Source organism: Eublepharis macularius, chromosome 1 (genome assembly GCF_028583425.1).
Source record: "Eublepharis macularius isolate TG4126 chromosome 1, MPM_Emac_v1.0, whole genome shotgun sequence".
In the NCBI taxonomy this organism is placed as follows: Eukaryota; Metazoa; Chordata; class Lepidosauria; order Squamata; family Eublepharidae; genus Eublepharis; species Eublepharis macularius.
This window is the reverse complement of record NC_072790.1, coordinates 169,331,763-169,355,625: the sequence shown is the minus strand read 5'-3', so window position 1 is coordinate 169,355,625 and position 23,863 is coordinate 169,331,763. Positions and strand designations below refer to the sequence as shown.

At 41.5% G+C, this 23,863-nt stretch overlaps 2 protein-coding genes across 4 annotated transcripts in view; both read right to left on the bottom strand.

Moving 5' to 3' along the window:
• Positions 1–13,887, bottom strand: part of CMTR1 (cap methyltransferase 1) — a 50,403-nt gene extending 36,516 nt beyond the window's left edge. The window contains exons 1-3 of the mRNA XM_054977994.1: positions 13,754–13,887; positions 11,301–11,435; positions 3,266–3,420 (exon numbers count right to left, since the gene is read on the bottom strand). Coding sequence (XP_054833969.1) covers positions 3,266–3,420; positions 11,301–11,430 — 285 coding nt within the window. The 5' untranslated portion in view covers positions 11,431–11,435; positions 13,754–13,887. The remainder of the gene's footprint in view (positions 1–3,265; positions 3,421–11,300; positions 11,436–13,753) is intronic.
• A 4,550-nt stretch (positions 13,888–18,437) lies between these two features.
• Positions 18,438–23,863, bottom strand: part of RNF8 (ring finger protein 8) — a 38,163-nt gene continuing 32,737 nt past the window's right edge. For 2 of the 3 annotated variants that reach the window (XM_054977964.1, XM_054977972.1), the window contains one exon: positions 18,438–18,743. In XM_054977964.1, the coding sequence (XP_054833939.1) occupies positions 18,541–18,743 (203 nt within the window). In that variant the 3' untranslated portion in view covers positions 18,438–18,540. The remainder of the gene's footprint in view (positions 18,744–23,863) is intronic. The other variant, XM_054977982.1, reaches the window with a different exon arrangement.

Below are 23,863 nucleotides of genomic sequence, written 5' to 3'. Positions count from 1 at the left end.
CTGGAGCAACAGAATATAATACCATTGCATCCTCTATGTGACAGTCCTTTAAATATTTGAAGGGAACCCTGGGATTCTTTGAAGCTTATCAAGGGTATCAATTAACAGATGGATTGCAGCAGACAACCTTTCTTGCAAGACAGCTTGCCTTTGTCAATCACTTTGTCAATCACTGGGTGCAGTGTGCAGCTACAGGACAGTTTGTGATGTGTACCATCAATTCACACATGGTAATAGTGGCCAATGTTCCGCGCAAACTGTGTGTATGTCTGATATCCCTGGCAATTCCCTGGAGGACACTCAGCAAACAAGCTGACATAAAAACAGTTCTATGGAAGTAGCTATTTGGAAACCACCAAGTTAAATCCACACTCTCCATCATTAGATCTAAAATCCTATATTTTGCACATAACTAATGTCCTATAACAGAGATCTTGTTCTCATAGAGAAATGGTAAAATGAGAGGGGAAAGTAGTCAAGCTTTGCCTTTGAGGAGCTGAATAAAGTGCTGTTTCTCAACTGCAATTCAGAGGAATCGAAAATAGCAGAAGTCTAAAGGGAAGGCCCGGCTTGTATCACCTCTCTTTGCAAATTTCACTGAGCAAGAGCTGGGCCTCTTCTGTCCCCGTTCTCTGTTAACAGCCACCCTACAGATGCATGCCTGAGTCCTCCCTTGCAAAATGTTAGGAACTAAGACCACATTTTGGTATAAGAACTACAATTTTTTTCTCTTATTAGTAACCTACACTGTTTCAAACCTGCACTTTTATTCTGCATTGGGTTCTACTGTCTTTCTTTATTTATTGCATGTCACCATGGGCAACAAAGGAAAGATGGCTAACAGTTTCAGAATATAAGTATACCAACTATTTTCCTCAGCAGCATTCATGTTTAATCCTAACAGAGGAAATGGAAATTGTAAGAATAGAGAACAACATATAGTCAACCAGAATTTGTTTTGTGTTTCAAAGAAGCAAAAAGCTACTTCAAAACACACTAGTTTGTTGCCCTGACTTATAGCACCGATTAATCAACAGAACACAACTCAGTCAGTTACTGATAATACAGTTATTGGCAGCTAAGAAACTGAGTGCTCAGCTAATCAATACAAATACATGCAAACACAAAATGAGTTTAGAGGGACTTGTAGCTCTCTTAGCAACTGCCCAGGCCTCTTTATGAAAGCCCACCTCAGATACTTAGAACTGTGCTTGAGTACAATTTTTTATGACAAGCCTAGCAATGGGAAGGTAATTTCTAAATAAAAAGGGTTCAAGCTATTCAAAGACAGATTCAAATTAGGAAGGCATCTGTGACTCAATGGGGCAAAGAAGAAATAGTGCCAAGAGCCAAGGCACTCTCAGATAGGCTTAAATTCTTCACTCAGAAGAACTATACTACAGATAACTGGAGTGCTCAGTCTTTTTGCAAACACAATGCTTGTGTGAACCATGAGGCAGAGGTGTCCTCTTTTTTTTTTCTTTATGGGGATCCTGCATCTTTAACATCTCTGTTACATAATCAAAAAGAGTCCAGTAGCACCTTTAAGACTAACCAATTTTATTGTAGCATAAGCTTTCGAGAATCAAGTTCTCTTCGTCAGATGCATGGTACAGAAACTGGTCAAATATAGAAGAGGAGGGGGGAGGAGGGGAGGAGAGAGAAGATGCAATTGGGCCTCTCCCCCCCCAATTGCATCTTCTCTCTCCTCCCCTCCTACCCCCTCCTCTTCTATATTTGACCAGTTTCTGTACCATGCATCTGACGAAGAGAACTTGATTCTCGAAAGCTTATGCTACAATAAAATTGGTTAGTCTTAAAGGTGCTACTGGACTCTTTTTGATTTTGCTACCACAGACTAACACAGCTAACTCCTCTGCATCTGTTACATAATGAAATTCAACCACATCACTGCACCTCCAAGCTAAGTGCTTCATCTTTTTTTCTGTCTGCTATATAGGGGATGACTATTAACAAGTGCTGGGGCGGGGAGGGGGGGAGGTGGCAAATCCTAGGTGAAATCATAGAAGGGTCAAGAATGGGGGGGGGGGCAATGAATTCATATCCTCAAGGGGCATCACTATCTCTACACCTTTTCTGCTGACCCCTCGGCAATTGCTGTAGCCTGCATATAATGCAGCGGAAAAATGAATCTGCTAAAGTACAGGAAACTTGGTACATGTTATTAAAAGGCAAGATTACTTGTTACAATATTTGGAAGGTCAGTTCAGCGCTTCTGACAAAACAAAGCTTGCATGGCACTTCACTGAAATTTTTCATACTCGCCTACAACAAAATATTGCATATTTCAAAAAGGTCATTTCATTCATTCATATATTTATTTATTACACAGGAATTCACCTGGTACCAAACAGCAATATGACTTCAGTGCCCCAAACTAGGAGTTCCATTTATATTTAAATCTATTTCAAACAGACACTGATCCAGGAATTCATTTGAAATTCTGATAGCCTAGAGCAAATAAAGGGTGTTCAGAGTACGAGGTGGAGGAAGGATGCAGAATGAGAGCATTAATAGTTACACAGGATTTTTCTTTTTGCTTCAAAAGAAAGCATGTATCAACCTGGCTTATACAACTTTAATTTGGATATGTTCAGCCCAAGATCACTACTACCCATAATGCCAACACTAAAGCTGGGAAGATATCATCTCTCTAAAATAGTTAGCATACTACTGAAAGACCCAATTTATGTGAGTAATAAAAAAAGACAATAACCAAGAGGTGTAAAATCTCTGAAAACCTTGAAGACCTGAAACTGCGGATGCCTAGGGAGGCGATACTGGCATCTAGGAATTTCGTCTAGCTTTTTCACCTTGAGTATCCTTATTTGGCTCCACTCCCCACCCCTCCATACCTGCTGCTTGTGAGCGTACAGGTAAAAGTAAGACAATATGGATGGGACAACATGTGTGATGAGACAGGGACTGGAGCCTACAAGTACTACTGGGTCGTATGCACAGTGAGTACTTGTTTTCTTCTAGCCGTTGAATGTCTATCCAAAATTACCGTTCTATGGCCTTTGTTTTTTAAAGCTTTCTTTCCATAGCTGCAGAACCTCATTTTTAAAAATAAAGCCAGAACTCAACAACCGAAGACCAATTCTCTAGTCTGCAACTTGGCTGTAACCATGCAGATTGCCAGTTCCCTCAATAAAAAAAAACACACTGAAAACATTTTGAGGATTCTAACATCACAGGGGGCAGCACTGACACATGGGTTGGATTTCTGCAGGGGCTGACCTACCATGAGCTTCTGGGATACACTGTTATACATGGAGTAGCGGGAGCTTGTGCCCTCCACAAGAGAGTCTGCTCGAAACTTATTGCCAAAGGTACCAATGCCAGGTCGCCTCTCATTGTTCTCGCTGTCAGATTCACTGCTGCTTGTGGTCGAAGACTCTGAAAATGAAAGAGGGAAGAGTATTTCTCAATCAATGTTTGACAATAATATTCTCACAGACTTACAGTTCATTTGACTGTCAGAAATTGATTTCAACAGTCCACAACTTCCAGTGAAGATGGCGGAGTAATCAGAAACAACTCTGTGCCACTCCTATCTCTTCTGTATGTTATGTATTGATTTGGACCTGTCTTCTTTGATGCAGCAATAATTTGCTTTATATACTGTTTTATATTTCCGTTTGCTTTCAAATTGAGATAAGTGGACTTATAACTTTCAACTACAAGCAGTAATGGGAAAGATACAAAGACGGCCCCTCCTTCCTCCCCTGGATCTGAAAAATATGGGAGCTCAGCTAGAAAAACAATCTGAGCAACTAAAAGAACTTTCTACCAAGGCAATTATAAGTCATTTCAACAACTTCAAGAGTCGACTGAGGCTACTGATATATGAGTTCAACAGATGGAGACTAAAATTGCTGCCTTGGAATCATTACTCATGAGAAGACTGTCTCAGCTTCACATAATGTTCTCTTAACTGAATCTCTCATCTAGAGACTTATATTCTAAATCTTCATGTTCTTGGGTTATCAGAAGAGTCTGAAAAGACAGGACAGAAAAGGCTGATTGAATGGAGATACTAGTATGTGAAGTTCTGCAGCTTCCTGCTATCAGTTGCAGATTGAACAAGCCTACAGGATTCTTTGGGCACCAGGCAGTGTAAACAAACCAGCTCTTATAATAGTTCAGTTCCTATGACTGAGGGTGAGAGATCACCTTTTACATTTGGCAAGAGAGACACAGGTTTTGTATTGGAGTCCTAATAAAGAACAGATCATGCTTTACCCAGATTATACTAAAGAAGTGTCAATATTACTTCATCAATTCACAAAAGCAAAAGCTCTTGTAAGAGAGTTGAAGCTGCAATACTACATCAAGTATCCTGCAATCTTTTGTGTCTAATACCAAGATCAAATTAAGAAATTTTACAACCCTTAGGCAGCAAAAGCTTACCTCATTGGTTTAAAAAAATTAAGTGTTTGTGCTGATTGTCTGAAGAAATATAAGAGCAATTGTCATATACAATGAATCTGGAAACAAGCAGCCTCCCCTCAATCCTCCCTCTCGTTTAAAAAAAAAGTTTTCTTCATGTTTTGACTATAGGATCTGGGCATAACGCCAACCTAGAGATAATGGCTTTTTGCTCTCTCTCTCTCTCTCTCTCTCTCTCTGTACAAGTCTATCTTTTTTTTTCTTTCCCTAGGTATCTTTAAGCTTTAGACAGATATATGGTCCATAAACAATATCTCTCTATATATCTATAAATAGTGGAGCAGCCAGCATTGTGGACATCTCTGGCATCTTATCTGGAAGCAGACATTTTTATTGTTTTTTTCGTTTTTCCGTTCACATTTTGTATGGGGTGAGATCTTTTGTGGTGGACAGTTGCTGACTGATTTATAGAATTGTTATACTTATTTGTTTAAATTAGTAATTATTTTGTCATGTGCACTTTTCTGCTATTTTTTATGACTAACAACAACCAAAGGGAAACCTCCCAAGGAAGTTTCCCTTTGGTGGTTGTTAGTTGTTTCGGAGACTCCCCTTCTAGTTTAGCTGAAGCTATTTTTTTATAAGCATTTTACTTATAATAAGGTTCGATATGTGGCATCTTGCATTTATTCAGTGATAAAGGAAGAGCACTTTATTGGTTGGATATACTATTTTATGGGTTTATGTTTAACATGACATCATGGAATATTGAGGGCATAAGAAATGCTACCAAATGCAAAAAGGTTATCGCCAAATTGAAAAATCTTAAAGCTGATGTGACTTTTTTTTTTTAACAAGAAACTCATATATTGGCAAATGATAAAAGAAGCTGTATGGAGACTAGATTGGTGAGGTATATATTACAGATACATCTACTCAATCTAAGAGTGTGGCTATATCAATACACAAATGTGTCTCTTTTCAGGTTCAAGAAGTAGTAACAGACCCAAGGGGTCGCTTTATTATTTTGGTAGTGAAAAGCTTTGATGCTGTTATGGTTATGATCAATGTATACAGTCCAAATGTGGATTCTCCAGATATGTTTCATCAATGTTTTAATAACTTGGTAGATCTTAGATGTGATTATTTGTTAATGGGGGAGATTTTAATGAAATACTAAATACTAAGTTTTAATGAAATACAGATCGAAGTACATCCCCCACATAAAAAACATCCTTTGGTAATCATTGCATTTAAAGCCTATATGGCTGAACTAGGTTTGATTGATCAGCATGTTAAAGCCAAATGACAAAGGCTATACCTTTACTTCTTCTGTACATCATAATTGTTTTTGATTAGATTTTTTTGTTTCAGTTGTGTTGATGCTGCAGATTAAAGCAGCTTTGAGTGTTTCAGAATCTCCCCCACTTTAGAGATTGTTATACTTATTTGTTTATTGTTTGGAGATTCTTATTGAATCAATACAGAAAGCAAAATCTACAATATTTGTATATAAATATTTGCAGTCGGTTAATAAATATGATACACAGAAACTTAGAGATTAATGGAATAATGATCTGGAGAATCCAATTTTGTTAAAGCAATGAGATAAGGCTTTACCTGTTGCTACTACGGATCTTAAGTTGCAACTTATTCAGCAAAAAATTATGCTTAGGGTATACTAGGCAGTATGGTGTCTTTTTACTAAAGGTTTAAGCACAGCATCTGTTAGCGGTGTGATTCTTAAAATGCATGCCTTAAACATATGCTTTGGTCATGTTTAGTCATTCAGCCCTTTTGGGAGGACGTTATTAGTCATATTAATTGTATGTTAGAAAACTCATTTATTTTTGAGGATGTTAATGCACTATTAAATCCTTGCCTGTCTCTTGGAATCTGTGAAGGTCCCCCTCGTTGGGTCCATGCTCCTGCCACCACGCCATGGTGCCCCTGCTCAATCGACGGGTTCGTTGCCTCCAATGCACCTCTCCCCGGCACCTCTCCCCGCCACTGGACTGCGGGGTCCCCCTGGGGCTGCCTCCTTTGGCCTCAGATGTGGCAGACGAGCAAAGGGCGGGCCTCTGTATCCTCAGTCTGCCAGAGAGACTAGCCCTTGCTGCAGGACCAGACCTCCCTCCTCCTCCCCGGCCAGAGGTCTTCTGCCCCCTTTTATCCCCCCACCCTCCTTCCTGTTCCCGCCCTCCACCCTAGGTTCCTCCCCCTCACAGATCAATCCTATCACTTGGGCCACGGAAGGCCACACCCTTTCCCCCCAACCCCAGGCCCTGGTAGGGCTGTGTGCTCCTTTCCCCACCATCCTATTGGCTCTGGCAGGGCTGGGGAGTGTTCCTTCCTTTTCAGTGCTTCCCTGGCACCAGGTATGCTGGGGCGGCTCCCATCCTGGCATCACCTTGGGAATAGGTTGGGGCTGAGAGCTGGTGCATGTGGTGTTTGCGGCAGGCCTCCGATGGCCCTCTGCCCCTCTCCTTGGCCACAGAGCTGGCAAGGCCTCGCTGCAGAGGGCAACCTGCAGCTGCGGCGTCGCACGCTCCATCTCTTCCGCCCAGGCCTGCCGACATTGCTCCAAGGGCAGCCACAAGTTTGCTGGATTTTCCGCCACCTTCTGCTGCTCCCGGTGGCGCCAGGCCTCATGCCGCTCCTCTCACCACCGCTCGTCCTCTGGCCGCCTGCCGCAACTTCTTCCCCGGCCTTGTCCGTGGCTCCCGCAGCTTCTTCCCTGGCTTTGTCAGCGGCTCCCTAGGGTCCGGCGACAACCCCTTCACCTGCGGTCATCCCAGCCTTCCCAGGATGGTCAATCGGGGCTTGGAGGGGGGTCGCTAAGGCAGGCTGGGACATGCTGCGGAGCCATCCCCGGACAGAATCTAACCAATGGTTAACTGTGCATGGACATTTTTAGATATTTGGAAATCTTTTATAGATACCTATGTATAATAACAGCAACAGCATCATTAGATTTATATACCACCCTTCAGGACTTAACACCACTCAGAGCAGTTTCCAAAGTATGTTATTGTTATCCCCACAACAAAACACTGTGAGGTTGGTGGGGCTGAGAGAGCTCCTAGAAGCTGTGACTGACCCAAGGTCACCCTGCTAGCTTCAACTGGAGGAGTAGGGAATCAAACCCAGTTCTCCAGATTAGAGTCCTGCACTCTTAACCATGACATCAAACTGGCCAATAGTATTTTTATAGCCAGCCACATTTTCTTTCTTTTTTACTCTCTCCTGTTTGTTTTATTTTTTAATGTTTTTGCACTAATAAAATTTTAAAAAATTCAACGATCAACAAGATGCTGTGGGAAGCAGACGAGCTTCCAAATTCATGGGAAGGCCATTGAGTGACCAGGTGAAAATATTTGGCACATGTGAGTGTTATCACTGAACAAAATGGCGGCCATCAGTGGCGCTCTGTTACACACTAACAACAACCAACAGCATGCTTTACAAAAGCTGATGTGTTTAACAAGGCAAACAATCTCCAATGAGGTTAGTTCACTATGAAAATCTAGCTGACTAAGTAATTTCAGGTCAAGATCTGACCAGCTATTTCTAATCCATTTGGGAATTTCATTCCCTCTCCAGCCTCTCCCTCTTCATCCTGACATCAGCAAACTGTCCCTCTTGTTCCCTAGGTCTACCTAAGATTTTCTTCATGCCTCAACAAACTTCCTTCACAGCAGTTGCACCTTTTTCCAACCAACTCTCAGAAATTGAAATGTATGTGAATATTCTGTGGTATCACAACAGTTCAGTAAATGGCTGACAGGCAGCCAGTTTTTAGTCTAAACCTCTGATGAACCAATAAGAGAGATTTGCCTACAGTGAAAAGCATCATTACAGATATCACTCTGAAATTTAATGGTTAGTTCCATAGCCTATTTAATCAAAACTCACAAAACAAGGAGAGTACAAGCATGTCAATGACAAAGAAAAAAAATGAAGACCCTGTCATCCTATAACCCAGCAACACGACCTCAGAGTGCCATGATACATCTCCTTTTTTAAAAGTTATACATCAGAATAACTATTTCAAGTGTTCACAACATGTGTTTTGTTCTACTGTTTATAATCTCCCCCTTTCTTACACCATCCTAGTTCCAACTCAGCTTAAGTTCCAAAAACACTGCAGTTTGCATGTAACAGAACTCCTCAAATTCCTGCAGAGCTCTAAGATGGATGAAAGCAAAGCTTTATTCTCTGCTGATTCAGAGGCTAAAGCAGAGAACAAGACTCACTGGTGGTCCTCAAGCAGAAGCTGGACTAATCTGCTGGAATGACTTCCTGTATTGAGCAGGAGGTTGGACTAGATGGCCTACAAGGCCTTTCCAACTCTGGGACTCTATGAGCTTTCTTTTCACATTAAGTGACCTCCCAGAGTTGAATGTGATGGATGGGGCTTCAATTTTAAAAACCTAAAATTGCATCACTATCTGTTCAGTCTATCCCCTGTATGGTCTTGATACCATGACTTCAGAGTATTAAAGGCGGGAAAATCCTGGGCGAAATCAAGGATGGAAATGTTGGCGAAAGTCCCCCCAAGGACTTTTTTTTTCATTTTTTCAATGGAAAAACTGGATATGTGAAGGAAGCAGCGGGGAAAAAACTCCTATTAAATATTTCCTTTTTTCGAATAAGTGAAATGCTTTCAAAAACAAAATTTTAGTTATTCAAACTGTATCATATGGAGATTTTATGTAAGACAATGTACTGCATTAGATAATTTAATTATCTGTGTATATTGTAGACATACAACTTATTTCAAGCATATAGTTGTTTAAATGTGATTAATTTTGTATACATATATATATAAAAATATCTTATTTAAAAGTTTGCTTTTTTGAATGTTCTAAAGCTTAACTTGATATTTAAATATACTTCCAGCCCTATTACACTGGGTTGGTAGCAGAGTAAATTGGTACTTTCCACCAATTTCCCCTTCACACTCCAGCCCCCCTCACATTAATTGTGAGTGACCCTTTTCCTCTAGGAGCAACTTTCTGTGAAGATCAGAGGACTGCCAAGGAGAGGAAAGGCAGAAAAGTTCTGTTCTACAGACAGAAAAGTTAGTCTGAACCCAACCATTTCTGTGCAGATCTCAATTTCTTTTCAAAATGTGAATCTTAGCATATATATCTGTCTGTAGCGCTCCCTCCCTCTCTCTCTTTGGCATTGGGTATAAGTCTGTTTGTAGAAAATGAAGGCATCTGTCTATTTAAATATCCTAAAGATGTGAAAGAGTACCAGTTTATATGCTAATTTATAAATGGTGCATTTTATGTTGTTAAAGTAGTAAAATAAGTATTACCTATATTTTACACCCAAACACAACCATTTCCATTCCTCTCCCCTCCAAACTTCAATATTTCAGGAAATCTTACATTGTATTCACAACTTCTCTCCTCTAGAATTTAGTTGTTGGGTGTTTCAATGCCACCAGCTGATCTCTGACCCCATTTTACATCCAATGTAAAGTTAGTTGCAGACCCAAGGTGATCAAGTTCAGATATAAACTGGCATCAAGGTCAATAGCTGACAAAGCACAGCTCTGTAAACATAACCTCAGCAGCACAAAAGGGCATGAGATCAAACCTCCTTGGTCTACAAGGAATGTTCTTCTTAGAGCACTTGCCTTTGCAAGTCCTGGGTGAAGACTTTGCTCAGATGATGTGACAGGTCTCTAATCCCAGCAAGAAGCAAGACTTCTTTTCACGGTCTTTTTCCAAACAGAAGAATTTGCTCCTTGATATGAAAAAGCTACTGTACCAAAAATGAAAACATTCAGCCTGAGCTGTTAAATAATTTTTGATTTAGGAAAACTCTGATCCCTCTCATCCAATCACAAATTCCAAAATCAGTTTTATAATAATATGCTTAGCAGCAGAAACTAAATTTACATAGAGAGTGCATACCTCTCTAAACATAAGCAAAGAAAATCAGTCTCTTTCAAATAACTATCATCCACTTGGGTAGGTGACCATAGAACACCAGGCTTGGTCAATAAAACAAGTAACCATGAAGGCTGAAAAATTGTTAAGTTCTAGGTTAGAAGCAAACCATATCAAGGTAATAGGCCTGTGTTTTCAACCACCAACAGTATGCAGCCCCATATTATAATGAGAATTGTTTTGGAGTACCTTGAGGAAGGCAGCAGAGATATTGTGTAGTCTAGCCTGGGGAGAAATTTGACTGTGACCATAACTTGCAGAAAATCACAATTTAGCCCCTTATCATTGTAGGTGTTTAGGAGTGAGGCCAAAACCAGGCCACTATCTGGTATCAGCTATTAGAGTTTAATAACGGAGGGGGAACAGTATCAGCAGTATAAGAGATAGCTTATCTTATGGATAATACATTTTGTAAACTTACTTGTGAGGCCGTGATAATCATATTAAGTGCCCACCTGACAAGAACACTAGCACTGTACACAAAGTATGTTAAAAGACCTGATTATCATATACCACTGTATCATATACAGCGCCCAACAGCAATGGAGCTTCCTTCTACACCTGCTGGCCTATTTCCCATCTAAACGTTTTGTAGGGCTTGCACCACTTCAAAACACAGGTGCAGGCTCACATCACTAAATGTTCCTCCATACCAAAAAACTCCTTCCCTATAGACAGCAGGCAGAACGATTCTAGCCTAGCCTTCTCTCTGATGAACCAGTTTTCTACATGTAGGAAAGGAGGGTGTGGTTGCTTGTAATCTACATCACCAAACACAGGCTCACCTCAATGAGAACTAGGCCAAAAACATCGAAAAACCCCTTCTCTCTTTTTCTGAAGTACAAAAATTGTAACAGGTGCTCATCATAAAGATTCTCCAATGAGAATTTATCTGATTGTCAATATCATTTCTACCCTTACCTTGAGTTGCATGATTGCTAAGTTGAGTTTCATCATCTGATGTAGAGCTGAGGGTCAGACCCAACTCCTCTATCCTTTTCTTCTGCCTCTTCTGTGGGCTGCCATATTCAGGTTCTGCTCTCCGCTTCATTTTCACTGCAAGAAGGGAAATGAACAAGCAAAGTTTCCAATTCACATATGCATTACTCTGCCACAGAATAGCCAAGTTTAGGTTTTCATATGTGTATAGCAAGATTGTTCATTTAAAAGAACCAAGAAAACCAGAGAGGTGAAATAATTTCCACCATATTGTTTTAAAAAATTGAATGTGGTCTTCATTCATTCACCAACTTGAAAAGACTTGTTCAGAGAATATACAGGAGCTACACTGTCATTCTAGCACCTTTGTTACAAACATATTCAACTCTGAAGGATATCCTCCTAGTTTCAATGGAACGTGCAACTCAAGACTACAATCCTAAGCATACTTACAAGGGAACAACTATCACTGAAATCAGTAGGACTAGCTTCAATGTGAACATAGACTGAAAGCTTGCTAAAGAAAAGTTGACATGAGGCCCTCATTGGTGCAATTAGATAATTAGTTAAAACATGAAGACTATACAAGGATGTATACTATTTTACCACTCCTGGGAAATACAAAAGAATAAGGAAAAGACAACATCTGCTTCGCTGCATGGATGTCCTTAGAATAAGTAAGGAAAACAGAGATTGTGCTATAGTATAGTATTTACTCAAATGGAAAACTTGTTTTTTTCAGGTATGCCATCAAAAAAAAAGAGAGGGGGTCATCTTAAAATCACATAAAAGTTACAGTTGTGTGCAATATTATACAAACTTTATTGCATATAACATTTGAGGAGGGGGGATCATTTTACATTCAGAGTTGTCTTCCTTTCAAGTAAATACAGCCATATGCTTTCTGATGAAAGTGAAATCAATCTTGTTCATTTAGCAATACTAAAACCAAGTAAATGAAGAAATGAAAGCTAAACTTCATTTTTTATAATATTTATGTGCCCTCTTTTCAACTGTGCACCTCAGGACCCAAGGCAGGGTATTACAAAAGTCTGCAGGATAAAGTAATGCCTTCCAGTGATGCCTAATGCTAAGGAGACTTACACAGTGCAATCCTAAGAAGAGTTACTCCAGTCTAAGCCCACTGAAATCAATAGACTTGGACTGGAGTAATTCTTTTTAGGATTGCACTGTAAGCCATTTAAGAGGACTTTCATCTTGAATATCCCAAGACCCATTCTTCTGTGGCACACTTTTAAGCTAACAAAATCTGTGCAATTTTACCCAAGGACAGCATGGAGTCAGTTTATTAGCCCAGGAACTTATTTTCAATTATGTAAAGACTACTGCAAGTTGTAAACAACCTTGGAAAATACTAGGGTCCGATTTCAAACTTTATTCTGAAAATGTAGCAAGTTCCCCATGCCATATTTAACCTCCCAAAAGGAAATGAAGCTATCATAATAGAGAAAAATCCTAAGCGCATCTATTTGGAAGTCAATTTCATGTTATTCAATGGAGTTTGCTCCCAGGAAAGTATCCTTTGGATTGCAACCACTGTCTCCCCCTCAGTTTCCTTCGGTAGACTGGTGTTAACAGAACCATTTCTGGAGAACAGGTTCTATAACTGTTTTCAGATTTATCACATCAGGAAGAATTACTACTAAAAGCAACATAACCAACTAGATAAAACGTGACAAGAAAAAATTAAATAGAATGGAAGATGGTTAGAGAAACAAAGAAACCACAGGAAAACACTAGAGTAAGCACTGAAGAACAGGACAGAACAAATAATTTCTTTGCACCACAAATGTTGAAGTAAACACGGTTGGAAGGCAAAAAGGACGTATTTCCAAAGACAGTGAGGAGCAAGACTGGAGAATGACTCTACGCAGGTGTGCTACGAGCAAGGAGCACTGAATTCAGTAGAACTCGTCGGCCGGATAAGATGCTCAGAACTCCAACCGTGGAAGCTTAAGTTGAGCACGCATGAAGCTACCTTACACTGTCTGATCATCTGTCTATGAAAGTCAATACTATCTACCCTCGCTGGTAACAGCTCTCTAAGGTCTCTCACGTCTGATCGCCAGCCATGGAACCAGGCTGACTTTCTGCAAGCAAGGCAGATACTACACTAGTGGACTACGGCCAGTCTCTTAAAGCAGAGCAAAGGCGGGAGGTGGAAATACGAAGCAAGACGGGTTTTTATAAGAGAGAGAGAAGCAAACGGAGAACGCGGGACAGAGGATGCAGCGGGGAAGGGATGGGAAAGGGCCACAGCCGAGCAAGAACAGGAACGAAAGGAACCGGGAGGAGGAAAAGCAAAGAGGGGCGGCGCAGGATACATATGTGGGGTGCAAGCGGGGGGAGGGCACAGCCGAGGACCCCCCTCCAGCGACCGTTCTCCCCACCGCCGAGGGCCCAGCCGCACTCACGAGGGAAGGGGGGGACGGGCCGAGTCTCAGGCCTACACAAGCAAGGAGGGAAGCGCCAGCCTTCGGACTGGTTACAGGTGGGCCCGGGCCGGAGGCAACCCGAGCTCTCCCAGCTCCTCTCCGCCACACTTCAGTTTCGCTTCCCAGCAGCTCCTCTTGGGCGGGGCCTTCCTTCCAGCCGGCGCATTCTAGTGACGCAGGGGCGGGGGCAGGGTCGTGCAGAGGCAGTCGGGGCGCTTCCCCCCCCCCCCCGGTGGAGGCCCCTGGGAACTTCGCTGCCTGCGAGCGGCGGGCGATAAGAGGCGAGTCTGAGGCCCAAAATAATGCTTTTGGGTTATGGCAAGAGCAGCCCCTGTATATTCCAAAATGACACACAGATATCTCAGGACGGGTGTTAGTCTGTTTATAGCACTAGGAAAGAACAAGACTGGAGCAGCAGCTATAAAATTAACAAAATTTGTGATATTTTGTTAAGTCTTATAGCTGTTGCTGGACTCTTGCTTTTTTTCCATTGACACAGGTATCTATCTTCTACGGTTCCATTTGGCCATCCCAGCAAAATATTGTTCTCAAATTCTGTCATTTGCAGGAGAAGTTTGAAATTCTTGTTTCACTGCTGAGAGCAGCAAAAGATACCTGTAGCAACTGCTGAAGAAATTGTTCTATATACCCACTGGAATCACGTTAATTCTTTGCTCAAACTCTGTTCCTTATGTAACTAATTATTCTGAAGCCATCTTTGGATTCTTGCAAGCGCATAATACAAATGTTTTCAGAAAATTGTCTCCAGCGCATTGTAGTTTCTTTCTAAAATCATTGTTGAGCTTGTGGAAGTTTATTCATCTAAATACCATTACCAACATTTCTTTTTTCTACTTGGGCATAGTTCCCTTCGTTAGTTGTTAATGCTTTGAAAGTATATGAAACTGCACCAACATAGCATCCAGTCCTGTAGATTGGCACAATTCCCTCCACACAGGTGCTTTCTTCAGTGTCTCTTAATTGCTGCGTTCATGAATTGGCACCCAGTAAAACTCAACATCCTGTGCAAACAGCTGTTTTAATGTTGTGTCATATTCAGAATACATTTTGCTAGGGAAGAGCATTCCTAGAAATCATCATAAATTAGCCTTGCTTATAGGAATGAGCACATCAGATTTGTAACCTGCCTTGATTAAAGATAGGTACTATTTCTGACCTGAGAATTTGGCATTTTCTTTACTCAAATACTCCTTTTGATGATGGTCTAGAACTCAGTTTAGTTTCTCATTGTTCTCATCTGGTGTTTATCTGCACTGAGATACGATCTATATAACATGTAAAACTATCACATTTTTTATTGTTGTGGGTTTTCCGGGCTGTATTGCCGTGGTCTTGGCATTGTAGTTCCTGATGTTTCGCCAGCAGCTGTGGCTGGCATCTTCAGAGGTGTAGCACCAAAAGACAGAGATCTCTCAGTGTCACGAGAGACACTGAGAGATCTCTGTCTTTTGGTGCTACACCTCTGAAGATGCCAGCCACAGCTGCTGGTGAAACATCAGGAACTACAATGCCAAGACCATGGCAATACAGCCCGGAAAACCCACAACAATCATCGTTCTCCGGCCATGAAAGCCTTCGACAATATCACATTTTTATTGATCACTTTTTTTGTACACCTCTGGAGCTGGAGAGAAACCAAACAGCAATCTTTTTTTAAAAACATGCCAAAAGATGCACTGAAAGGAACTTTAAAAAATAACAATAACTGTTGGATTAACCCACTCTGTAGATGTTTCTACTTTGACTATCACCGCAAGTTGTCTTGCTAGGCAGGAATATCAAGTTTGTAAGGCCTGTCTTACACTGGCAGTGATGGTGGATGGGCTGATGCCTGCTGTCATGTTAGCTGCTCAAGAAAGGGAACTATCCAAATATGGTAACAGAGGGTTTCTCTTTCCTTTAGACATGGGAAGAGTAACAATTTAGGAAAAATATAGTCTATATACTTGATAAAACAGGACAAAAAAAATGTACAAAATGAATATACAGGTAACAGAAAAATCTTTGAGCACTGTAGAAGTTTCCCCAAGGTAGAAGGAATCGCCTCACATCTTTTCTACAGAAAATGCCAGATTGATATCTGCATGAGGGGTGCTGGAACTATAAGCATGACACCCCCACTAAAAACCAAGCAGTAAGGTGTGTACCAGGAAAACTTTTAAGGATAAAGGCCAAATTAGATGCCCCCCCAGTTCTCTGTGCCCTCCCCTTTAAACAGAGCTAACCGCCTTTTCCCCCAGCACTACTTTCCACTATCAAATGAAATCATCAAACAGAAAACCCACAAAAGACCACTGATCTCCTCCACCATGTCTAGTTTGACCCTAAAACCATACAAGGACACAATATACCACTGATCACTGAATATGCTGTATTGGTTTCCTGGAGCAAACATTTGGTCCCTTTTCAGTTTTTAAGCTTCGTGCACAACAAATGGCTCACATCTTTTCGCTCTTCCAAATATTTTTGTTCTAGTTTATATCCACCACCTGATAGTTGAAGAAATTAGTGCTCATTCAGGGGGCAGATAGGAAGAACTGTTTGTCTAAGAACCGATTCTTAGTGTTCATATAGATTATGGTTGGATCCTAAATAAATTTCTCATTAATAAAAAGCCCTTCCACCAGTGGAAGGGGGGGGGAGTCATTTTGCCCATTTCCTCTTCCACTGAAGTCACCCACCCACCCACCCTTGCTGTTCTTAAAGGTCCACCACCACCAGTTCAGGATTTCAGGGTAGAGGACATGCCAGGTTTTAGCTGGAGGAGGAAGATCAAGAAGTTGCCTGTTGGATGCTCTGCTGCATTTGCATTTACAAAGTACAGGATCCAAGGTATTGGTATGGAAATATTTTGTCATTCGTTTGTATTATATACATTCTTGTAATTTGTAGCTTGCTTAACCCTGGACATTGTGCTAGAATCCAAAGCAAAGGTGCTATGTGCCATTGCATGTCACTTGCAGGCACCTACACCATAAACAGCTTCAAGACTAAGTTGGCCTGAACTAAATTCTAGAATTTATGAACGTGTTGCAACAATTTATTATCAATAGTAAACTATCAGGAGAATATTAAGTGATGTTGAAATAACCAGTTATTCATATTAGAGTTTAGAACTTCTTAGCATGAAAGCAAAGAAGGAAAAGAGGGGCAGCCACACAGGCTGCACAGAGCCGATGGGAATATTTATCCATTTGTTTCTTTAGCAATTGATATTAGCTTGTAAGATTGTACAAAACAGAAATAAGTTTCTTCCATTTACACAACTCATATCTTAAATAAATAACAATCAACCTCTAGTTATATATATAAAAAACAAGCTGATAAAGAAAAGCTGCCTGCCTTGTTAGTCACTGGCTAGTTTGAAACTGAAACCCCTGAAATGGAACCTGGATTGCTACAACCTTAAGTGTTGTTCCAGCTACATTTTCTGAACACTGATAAATATGTAATTGTCATTTTTCACTAGGTCAGCTTCTTCACTCTCATTCCATCTAGTGAATAACATTTCTGCAGAAGCCAAACCAGTCCACCCACACAAAACACTGCTGCCGCTTTTAATTACTGCTATTCAATCTTGGAAACAGATGCTTTCCTAGGAATTTAGGTACAAGATTCTTTGGGGCTTTGGGAAGGGTTAATTTAACCTTGTCTGAGAACTACTACCATTTTTATTTAAGTAATAACAGCCAAGTAGACTCACCATATTAATGGGGCCATAAAGAGAATTAATCAAGTGAACTCACTATCATAAAAGCAAGCTTATGTTGCAAAAAGATGTGAAACTCGAATGGCAGTTACAAAGAACCTGGGCTGCCAAACATCAAGTTCCCCATCTTCCATAATTTCCATTTTACTACAAGTCACACCATTCTGATGTACTGCTATTCTGCAAGCAGCAACCAAGGATATAGAGGGGGGAGAGAAACACAGATCATAATGAAATCAGGACTCAACACTGGGTTGCCCTTTTTGGCAGCAATTACATGTGTTTTGAATTGTGTAGTTCTGTTTTGAACAAAACATTTAGGACAGATTCTTATTACAACTTCAGAACAACAGCAGGTGTAGCTAGCTGCATGACAATATTTCTAAAGTCTCTCTACAGGAGGCATCCCATACCTGGCCTTTCACTACCCTTGCCAACTAAATGGAGCCAAACTACTCATAGACAGGAACCAACCAGACACATACAAGCTGCCCTGGCCACACTGTTCCTCTTGCCTACCTCTCTTCTCCAGGAAAAGCAAACTGCAGGCCTCAGGCTTGTCCAGCTATGGCTACATTTGCAGAAGTGTGTAAGGAAAGAAGGAAAGTAACTTTGTCCCTTGACCCTGTACTCTGTCTAAATTGCCAACTGTTACTATAAAGTAAATGTTGCCTTTAAGTTCACATGCTTAAGAATCCACAGCCCTCTGGAAGACAGATGTCACATACTCAAATAGTTATGCAGCTAAGATGAATTGGTACCTTCAAGTTAAGCAGCATCTTATCTTCCTGAACTAGTTAAAACCAAGAATAGAACCAACATTAAGTTACCATTGGTCTATGATGAAAAATGGGTTTTGAAGTCATACAGTGTTGGATAATATGCTTGGAGATATTATACATCCATTTAAGAAAAAAAGAGGACCCTGCGAAGCCCTTTTAATCCACAATTTAAACTCCAGTCTCTTCATGTTCCAAACATCCAATCCTTTCTCCCAGCAGATTCCACCTAGCTGCAAAGGCGCAACCCACATTCTTCAGATAGCCAGTATGTTATCAGAGTCCCCTTCGTAGTCATCACTTTCATAGCTGCTGATTGACATTATGGAGCGAACAGAGGTAAGGCTGCTGGTCTCGCTGTCTAATGTTGAGGTAATACTACTGCTTTCACTGTCTGAGAAAGAAGAAAGACTACTGCTCTCACTTTCTGATGCTGGGCTCTCCAGAACAGCCTGCTTCCCTGCAATTAAAACACACACACAAATACAAACAGTGATTAGGTGAAAATTATGAAATACTTTTATGTTTAGGCTAACAGCTTGCCACATAGGATTTTCTTTAGCAATCCCACCTGGAGACAAATCCACATTTTGCTATTTAAATTCCTAAGAACTGAGGCCTAAGTCTCACACTATGAAGGATCCTAGCTGTCAAAGATGTTTATGCCATTCACAACTTATAATATGCCCTGGTTCTATTTTGCCTTTTTAAGTTCAGGTACTTTTTCTAAAGTATAAATCAAACCATACCCATTCCATTCTAAACCAAGACGATTTACACAAAATGTTGGGATGCAGAAAACAAAGCAGTAAGATAAGACAGCAGCAGCATATGACTTCTGGTGTGATTTTCTAACAGCAAGGAAGAGAGAAGCAGCCTTCAGAATTTCTCGGGGAGCCACATGCTCCAGTGGCTTCCAAAGCTATTTTTTTTGTTCATGCTAAATGCTCTCTCATTCATTCCTCTCTGGCCATTGCAACATTGATGGCTGTGTGGACAGTGTTCAACAGCGGCTGGGGCCAAAGTGACAACAAGATGTTCCTGGGCTTTCTTCTGCTCTTTGTGTCCTACTCCCAGGCATACTTTAAAGGACAAGGTGGGCCCTGTTTTCCCAAGATGTTTTCCTTAATGGAAAGATACTGTCATCAGTTGTGAAACCTGTTTCTGTCCAAAACACTTTTGAGAGGCACAGACAAAGTTTGTTTTTATTTAAGGGAGACATAGACTTAAATGTTTATCATTTCTTAAGAAGTTTAAATTTTAAACTCTAGGTCAAACAGCAGAATAGAACAGTCTGGAGAAACAAGAAGGCTTCATGCATTGTCATTTCTTAGAGCCATTATTAGCAACAGCTACCTGATTTTTGTACCTGTGATAACAAAACATATCTCACTTCAATTATTAAAGAGCAGCTGCAAGGTAAGGGTTATCTGAGACTGGGGGGTGGGATCTTTTTAGGTACTAATCTATGATAGATAACGATGTCTGGACAAATTTGGATACCATTTGAGTTTTGAAAGGGTGCAGAGAAAAGACAGATTTGTTTACATATTTCATCATAAGACAGTTGTAGTCAGATGTGATTTCTAGGAACACAAACTGGGAAGTTTTAGGTGGGTAGCCATGTCGGTATGCAGTAGAATAGCAGGATTTGTTGGTCTCTAAGGTGCCACTGGATTCAAAAACTTGGAAGTGTTCCCAAAATGCTGCAAGTTTCTGCACAAATGTTCATGGCCTTTTAACCTACAGCCTACACTTATGTATGTATATGATCTGCTAAGAAATCATTTCATGCATGTTCATGCTACAGCCCAGAAAAACTTCCACTTCAATAAATCTGTGAGTCTTGAAGGTGCTACTAGACATCTTTGTGTTTGCTGCAACACCATGGTGTAGTGATTGGGATCTGGGAGTATTCTGGAAGCAGCGTACAGGGAGACCCAGGTTCAACTCCCCACTGGGCCATGAAAGCTTGCTCAGTGACCTTGGCAAAGTCATACACACTTAGCCTAGCCTACCTTACAGGGTTGTTGTAAGAATAAAATGGAGGGGAGAACGTGTAAGCCACTTTGGGTTCCCAGTGAGGAAAAATGGGATATAAATGGCTAAATAAATAAATAACCCAGCTACCCAACTGGAGGATATGAGGAGAATCACCACACGAGTGTTCAACAGTCTATTATGAAAGCCAGGAAAAATGAACAGGACCAGTCCACAGGTCAGACATTCAAAATAAAACAACACAGGGTAGGAGGTCAAAAGCACACACAAGATCTATGCCCTAAAAAAAATGTAATGCACTCTAATACACAGCTAAGAAAAGAGCCAGATCAATACCCAGGTGGTCTAAGCAGCCACTTGGGGCACCATACTGAAAGTAGGGAGCACAAGAGGAGTCAACATGCATGCCACCACACCCATGTCTCTGTCACCCAGCTCAGGTCCAAGTCAGTCTGCTGTTGCAGCCTACTGTGCACACAGTGGGATGGCATATAAGGAGATGCAGCCACCCAACTCTGACATTCAGTTACCCCTCACTCTTCACGTATCTCACACCAAACATTTAAAGATACATGCACACATTTACTTGAAATCATTACAAATCCGCCCCCCCCCTCCCCTGTCCTTAAGTGGAACACATCTCTTTTTCAGAAGAGTTGTGTGCAGCTTCCTCTGGCTTAGGGTATGTTGTATCGTCTCTGCAGTTCCTGTTAAGTCCATTTCTCACTCTACTGTGGGTTTTGTTTTAAAGTCTTGGGTTTCTTTAACCTGCGTTCCTCCTCTGCTGGGGTGTCATCTTCCTCTCTGAGATGTTCCACTGCTGGGCTGAGGTCATCTTGGCTTTGGCCTTCTCTACTGGGTCGTTGTTTGCTTCTTCTGGTTGTTTCTCTATCACTGTTCTGTTCTTTTCTAAACAGTCTATTTCTTTCTTGTGAACAGTTTGAGCTGCTCAGTTCTTTACATACTGTCTCCATGTTTGATGCACTGGGTGACTCATTTAGAAGGCTAGCATCCTTCAAGGAGTTTCCTAACTCTTTATTACTGTTTTTTGCACTTCTGACTGGGTTTTTAATAGTTTTCTCAAATTTTATATGTTTATGGTTTATCATGTTTTACTTGGTAAGCTGCCTCCAGCAGGTTATCTAGAGAAATAGCATAGGAATTTTCTAAATAAATATATAAGCTTCAACTAAAACAGGGAAAACTTCCCCTATACATTTCTTCTATTAAATGAAACAACTATCCCAAACACACAATGGGTATGTGAGAATGGAAGATTTGTATTCGCTTACCGTGAAGCTTCCTTTTCGGTGGTCCAGGAGTGGGGCAGTCCTTACTTTTGGGATATAGGCAGGGTCAGTCAGCTGATTTTGATCCTGGAGGGGAGGAGCTTGTCCCTAGAATCACCAGTCTGTTCCCAAGCCCTGACTCCCCATCACGATACCAGAAGAGAAAATAGTAACTCCCCTCAAATTTTTTTAAATCGAAAAATCCCTCCCTTGAATCCACCAGGAGGAAGACTATCGTCCTAACTCTTCATCCAATCCTAGAAGCCGCCCCACAAGAAACTCAGGTAGGCAGGCCTGCCCCACTCCTGGACCACCAAGAAAGGAAGCTTCACGTTAAGTGAATACAAATCTTCCATTCTCTGGTGGTCCTAGGAGCGGGGCAGCCCTTACTTTTGGGACATACAAGAGCAATGTACCCAGGGTGGGTAGTCCAGCTTCCAGGTCTAGAGGGTGTGTAGTAGTACCCTCCTGCTAAAGGTTGTCTCTGGGGAAGACCACTTATCTATCCTATATTTCTTGATGACAGAATATACTGATTTCCATGTTACCACCTTATCAATCGCTTCTAACAACTAAAGGGTTTTTAGGCTGCCTCTGTCACTGTTTCCCTTAGTGAGTGCGCCCTGACATCTATGGGCATCTCCAGACTTCTGGCTTGACATGCCAGAAGAATATACCTTCTGCTTTACCTACTTAGCCAAGAAAAGGACACTCTGGGTCCCAAGAAGGACCTCCTGCAAACACACAACTAGCATCCCAGACTTCTGAAACACTGTTTAGTCCTGCCCAAGTGGAATCTCACATCTCTACGTATATCAAGGTAGTGAGATTTATTTATTTATTTTTCTTCCCGTGCTTTGGCTGAGCTTAGAAGGAGGGAAGTACTATCTCTCCTGTCCTATGAAAAAACAGGGTTAACATACCCGTAACTTATGTTCATTGAGTTCTTCTGTGCTGACACACATGGGACTGCGCAGGCACAGGCCAGCCGCCGGAAGATTTTTCATCGCTTTCCTCAGCTCCGAAGGGGCCGTTGGGCACGCGCCTCGGCGACCATTTCCCGCCCAAACGGTCACATGTCCCAACAGCGACCAACGGCCCCTTCCCTCAGTTCAGCCTTGCTGCCGCTATCCCATACAGAATGTAATTCTCCTTTACAATAATTACCAATTGAAGAATCCTCTTTCCTTTTGGGGGGGGGGGTAATAGGAGTTCACAGCGGGGCAGGAGGGAGGGATGTGTGTCAGCACAGAAGAACTCGATGAACATAAGTTACAGGTATGTTAACCCTGTTTTCATCTTCGTTCTTCTGTGCCTCCACACATGGAAGAGTACCAAGCTTCACACAATGTGGGGTGAAATCCAACTCAATTTTATTATGTACCAAAAACATTAGCACAAGATAAATAACTTGTTCAAAAACATTAAATTTGTTCAATAAACTATATATGTATATACATATACAGAGTTTCATTCTCCATCATTGGAGCAAGGCATTCAAGTGTATTGTTATGAAAACAAGGAGTGGAGGACAGCCTTGGCCACAGCAACATCTTGCTCTGCATTAACATCCATAGCATAATGTTTTACAAACGTGTCAGCAGATGACCACGTCGCCGCTTTGCAGATGTTAACCAGCGGCACACCCCTGATAAGCGCTGACGAAGCGGCCTGAGAGCGTGTGGAGTGAGCACTGACCCCCAGTGGACCATCCACCCTGGCCAGAGCATAAGCCTTAGTAATGGCCGACACTATCCATCGGGACACTGTTTGAGACGATGCCTTGTGACCCCTGTCCTTACTTCCAAAGCAGACAAAAAGATGGGAGCTGCTATGGAAGGCCTTTGTCCTGTCCAAATAAAAGGCTAAGGCCCTCCTCAAATCTAAAGTGTGAAGGGCCTTTTCCCCTTTAGTAGATGCATTTGGAAAGAACACAGGTAATGTGATCTCCTGCGACAGGTGCAAGGTGGATACCACCTTGGGTAGAAACTTAAGGCATGGTCACAGGACCACCCTATTTTTATGGAAAAGAAGAAATGGAGGGTCAGCCCTGAGTGCTGCTAACTCGCTAACCCTTCTAGCAGATGTCACAGCCACCAGAAACGCTACTTTGTAAGACAGTAAGTCCAAAGGGTTCGAAGGGAGGCAGCATCAACCTAGATAGTACTAGGGAGAGAGACCACTGAGGCACTGATGGTGACACAGGCGGGTAAAGATTACACATCCCCTTTAAAAACTGACGAAATTTATGGTGTGAGAACACCGTACAACCGTCAACCTGCTCGTGAAA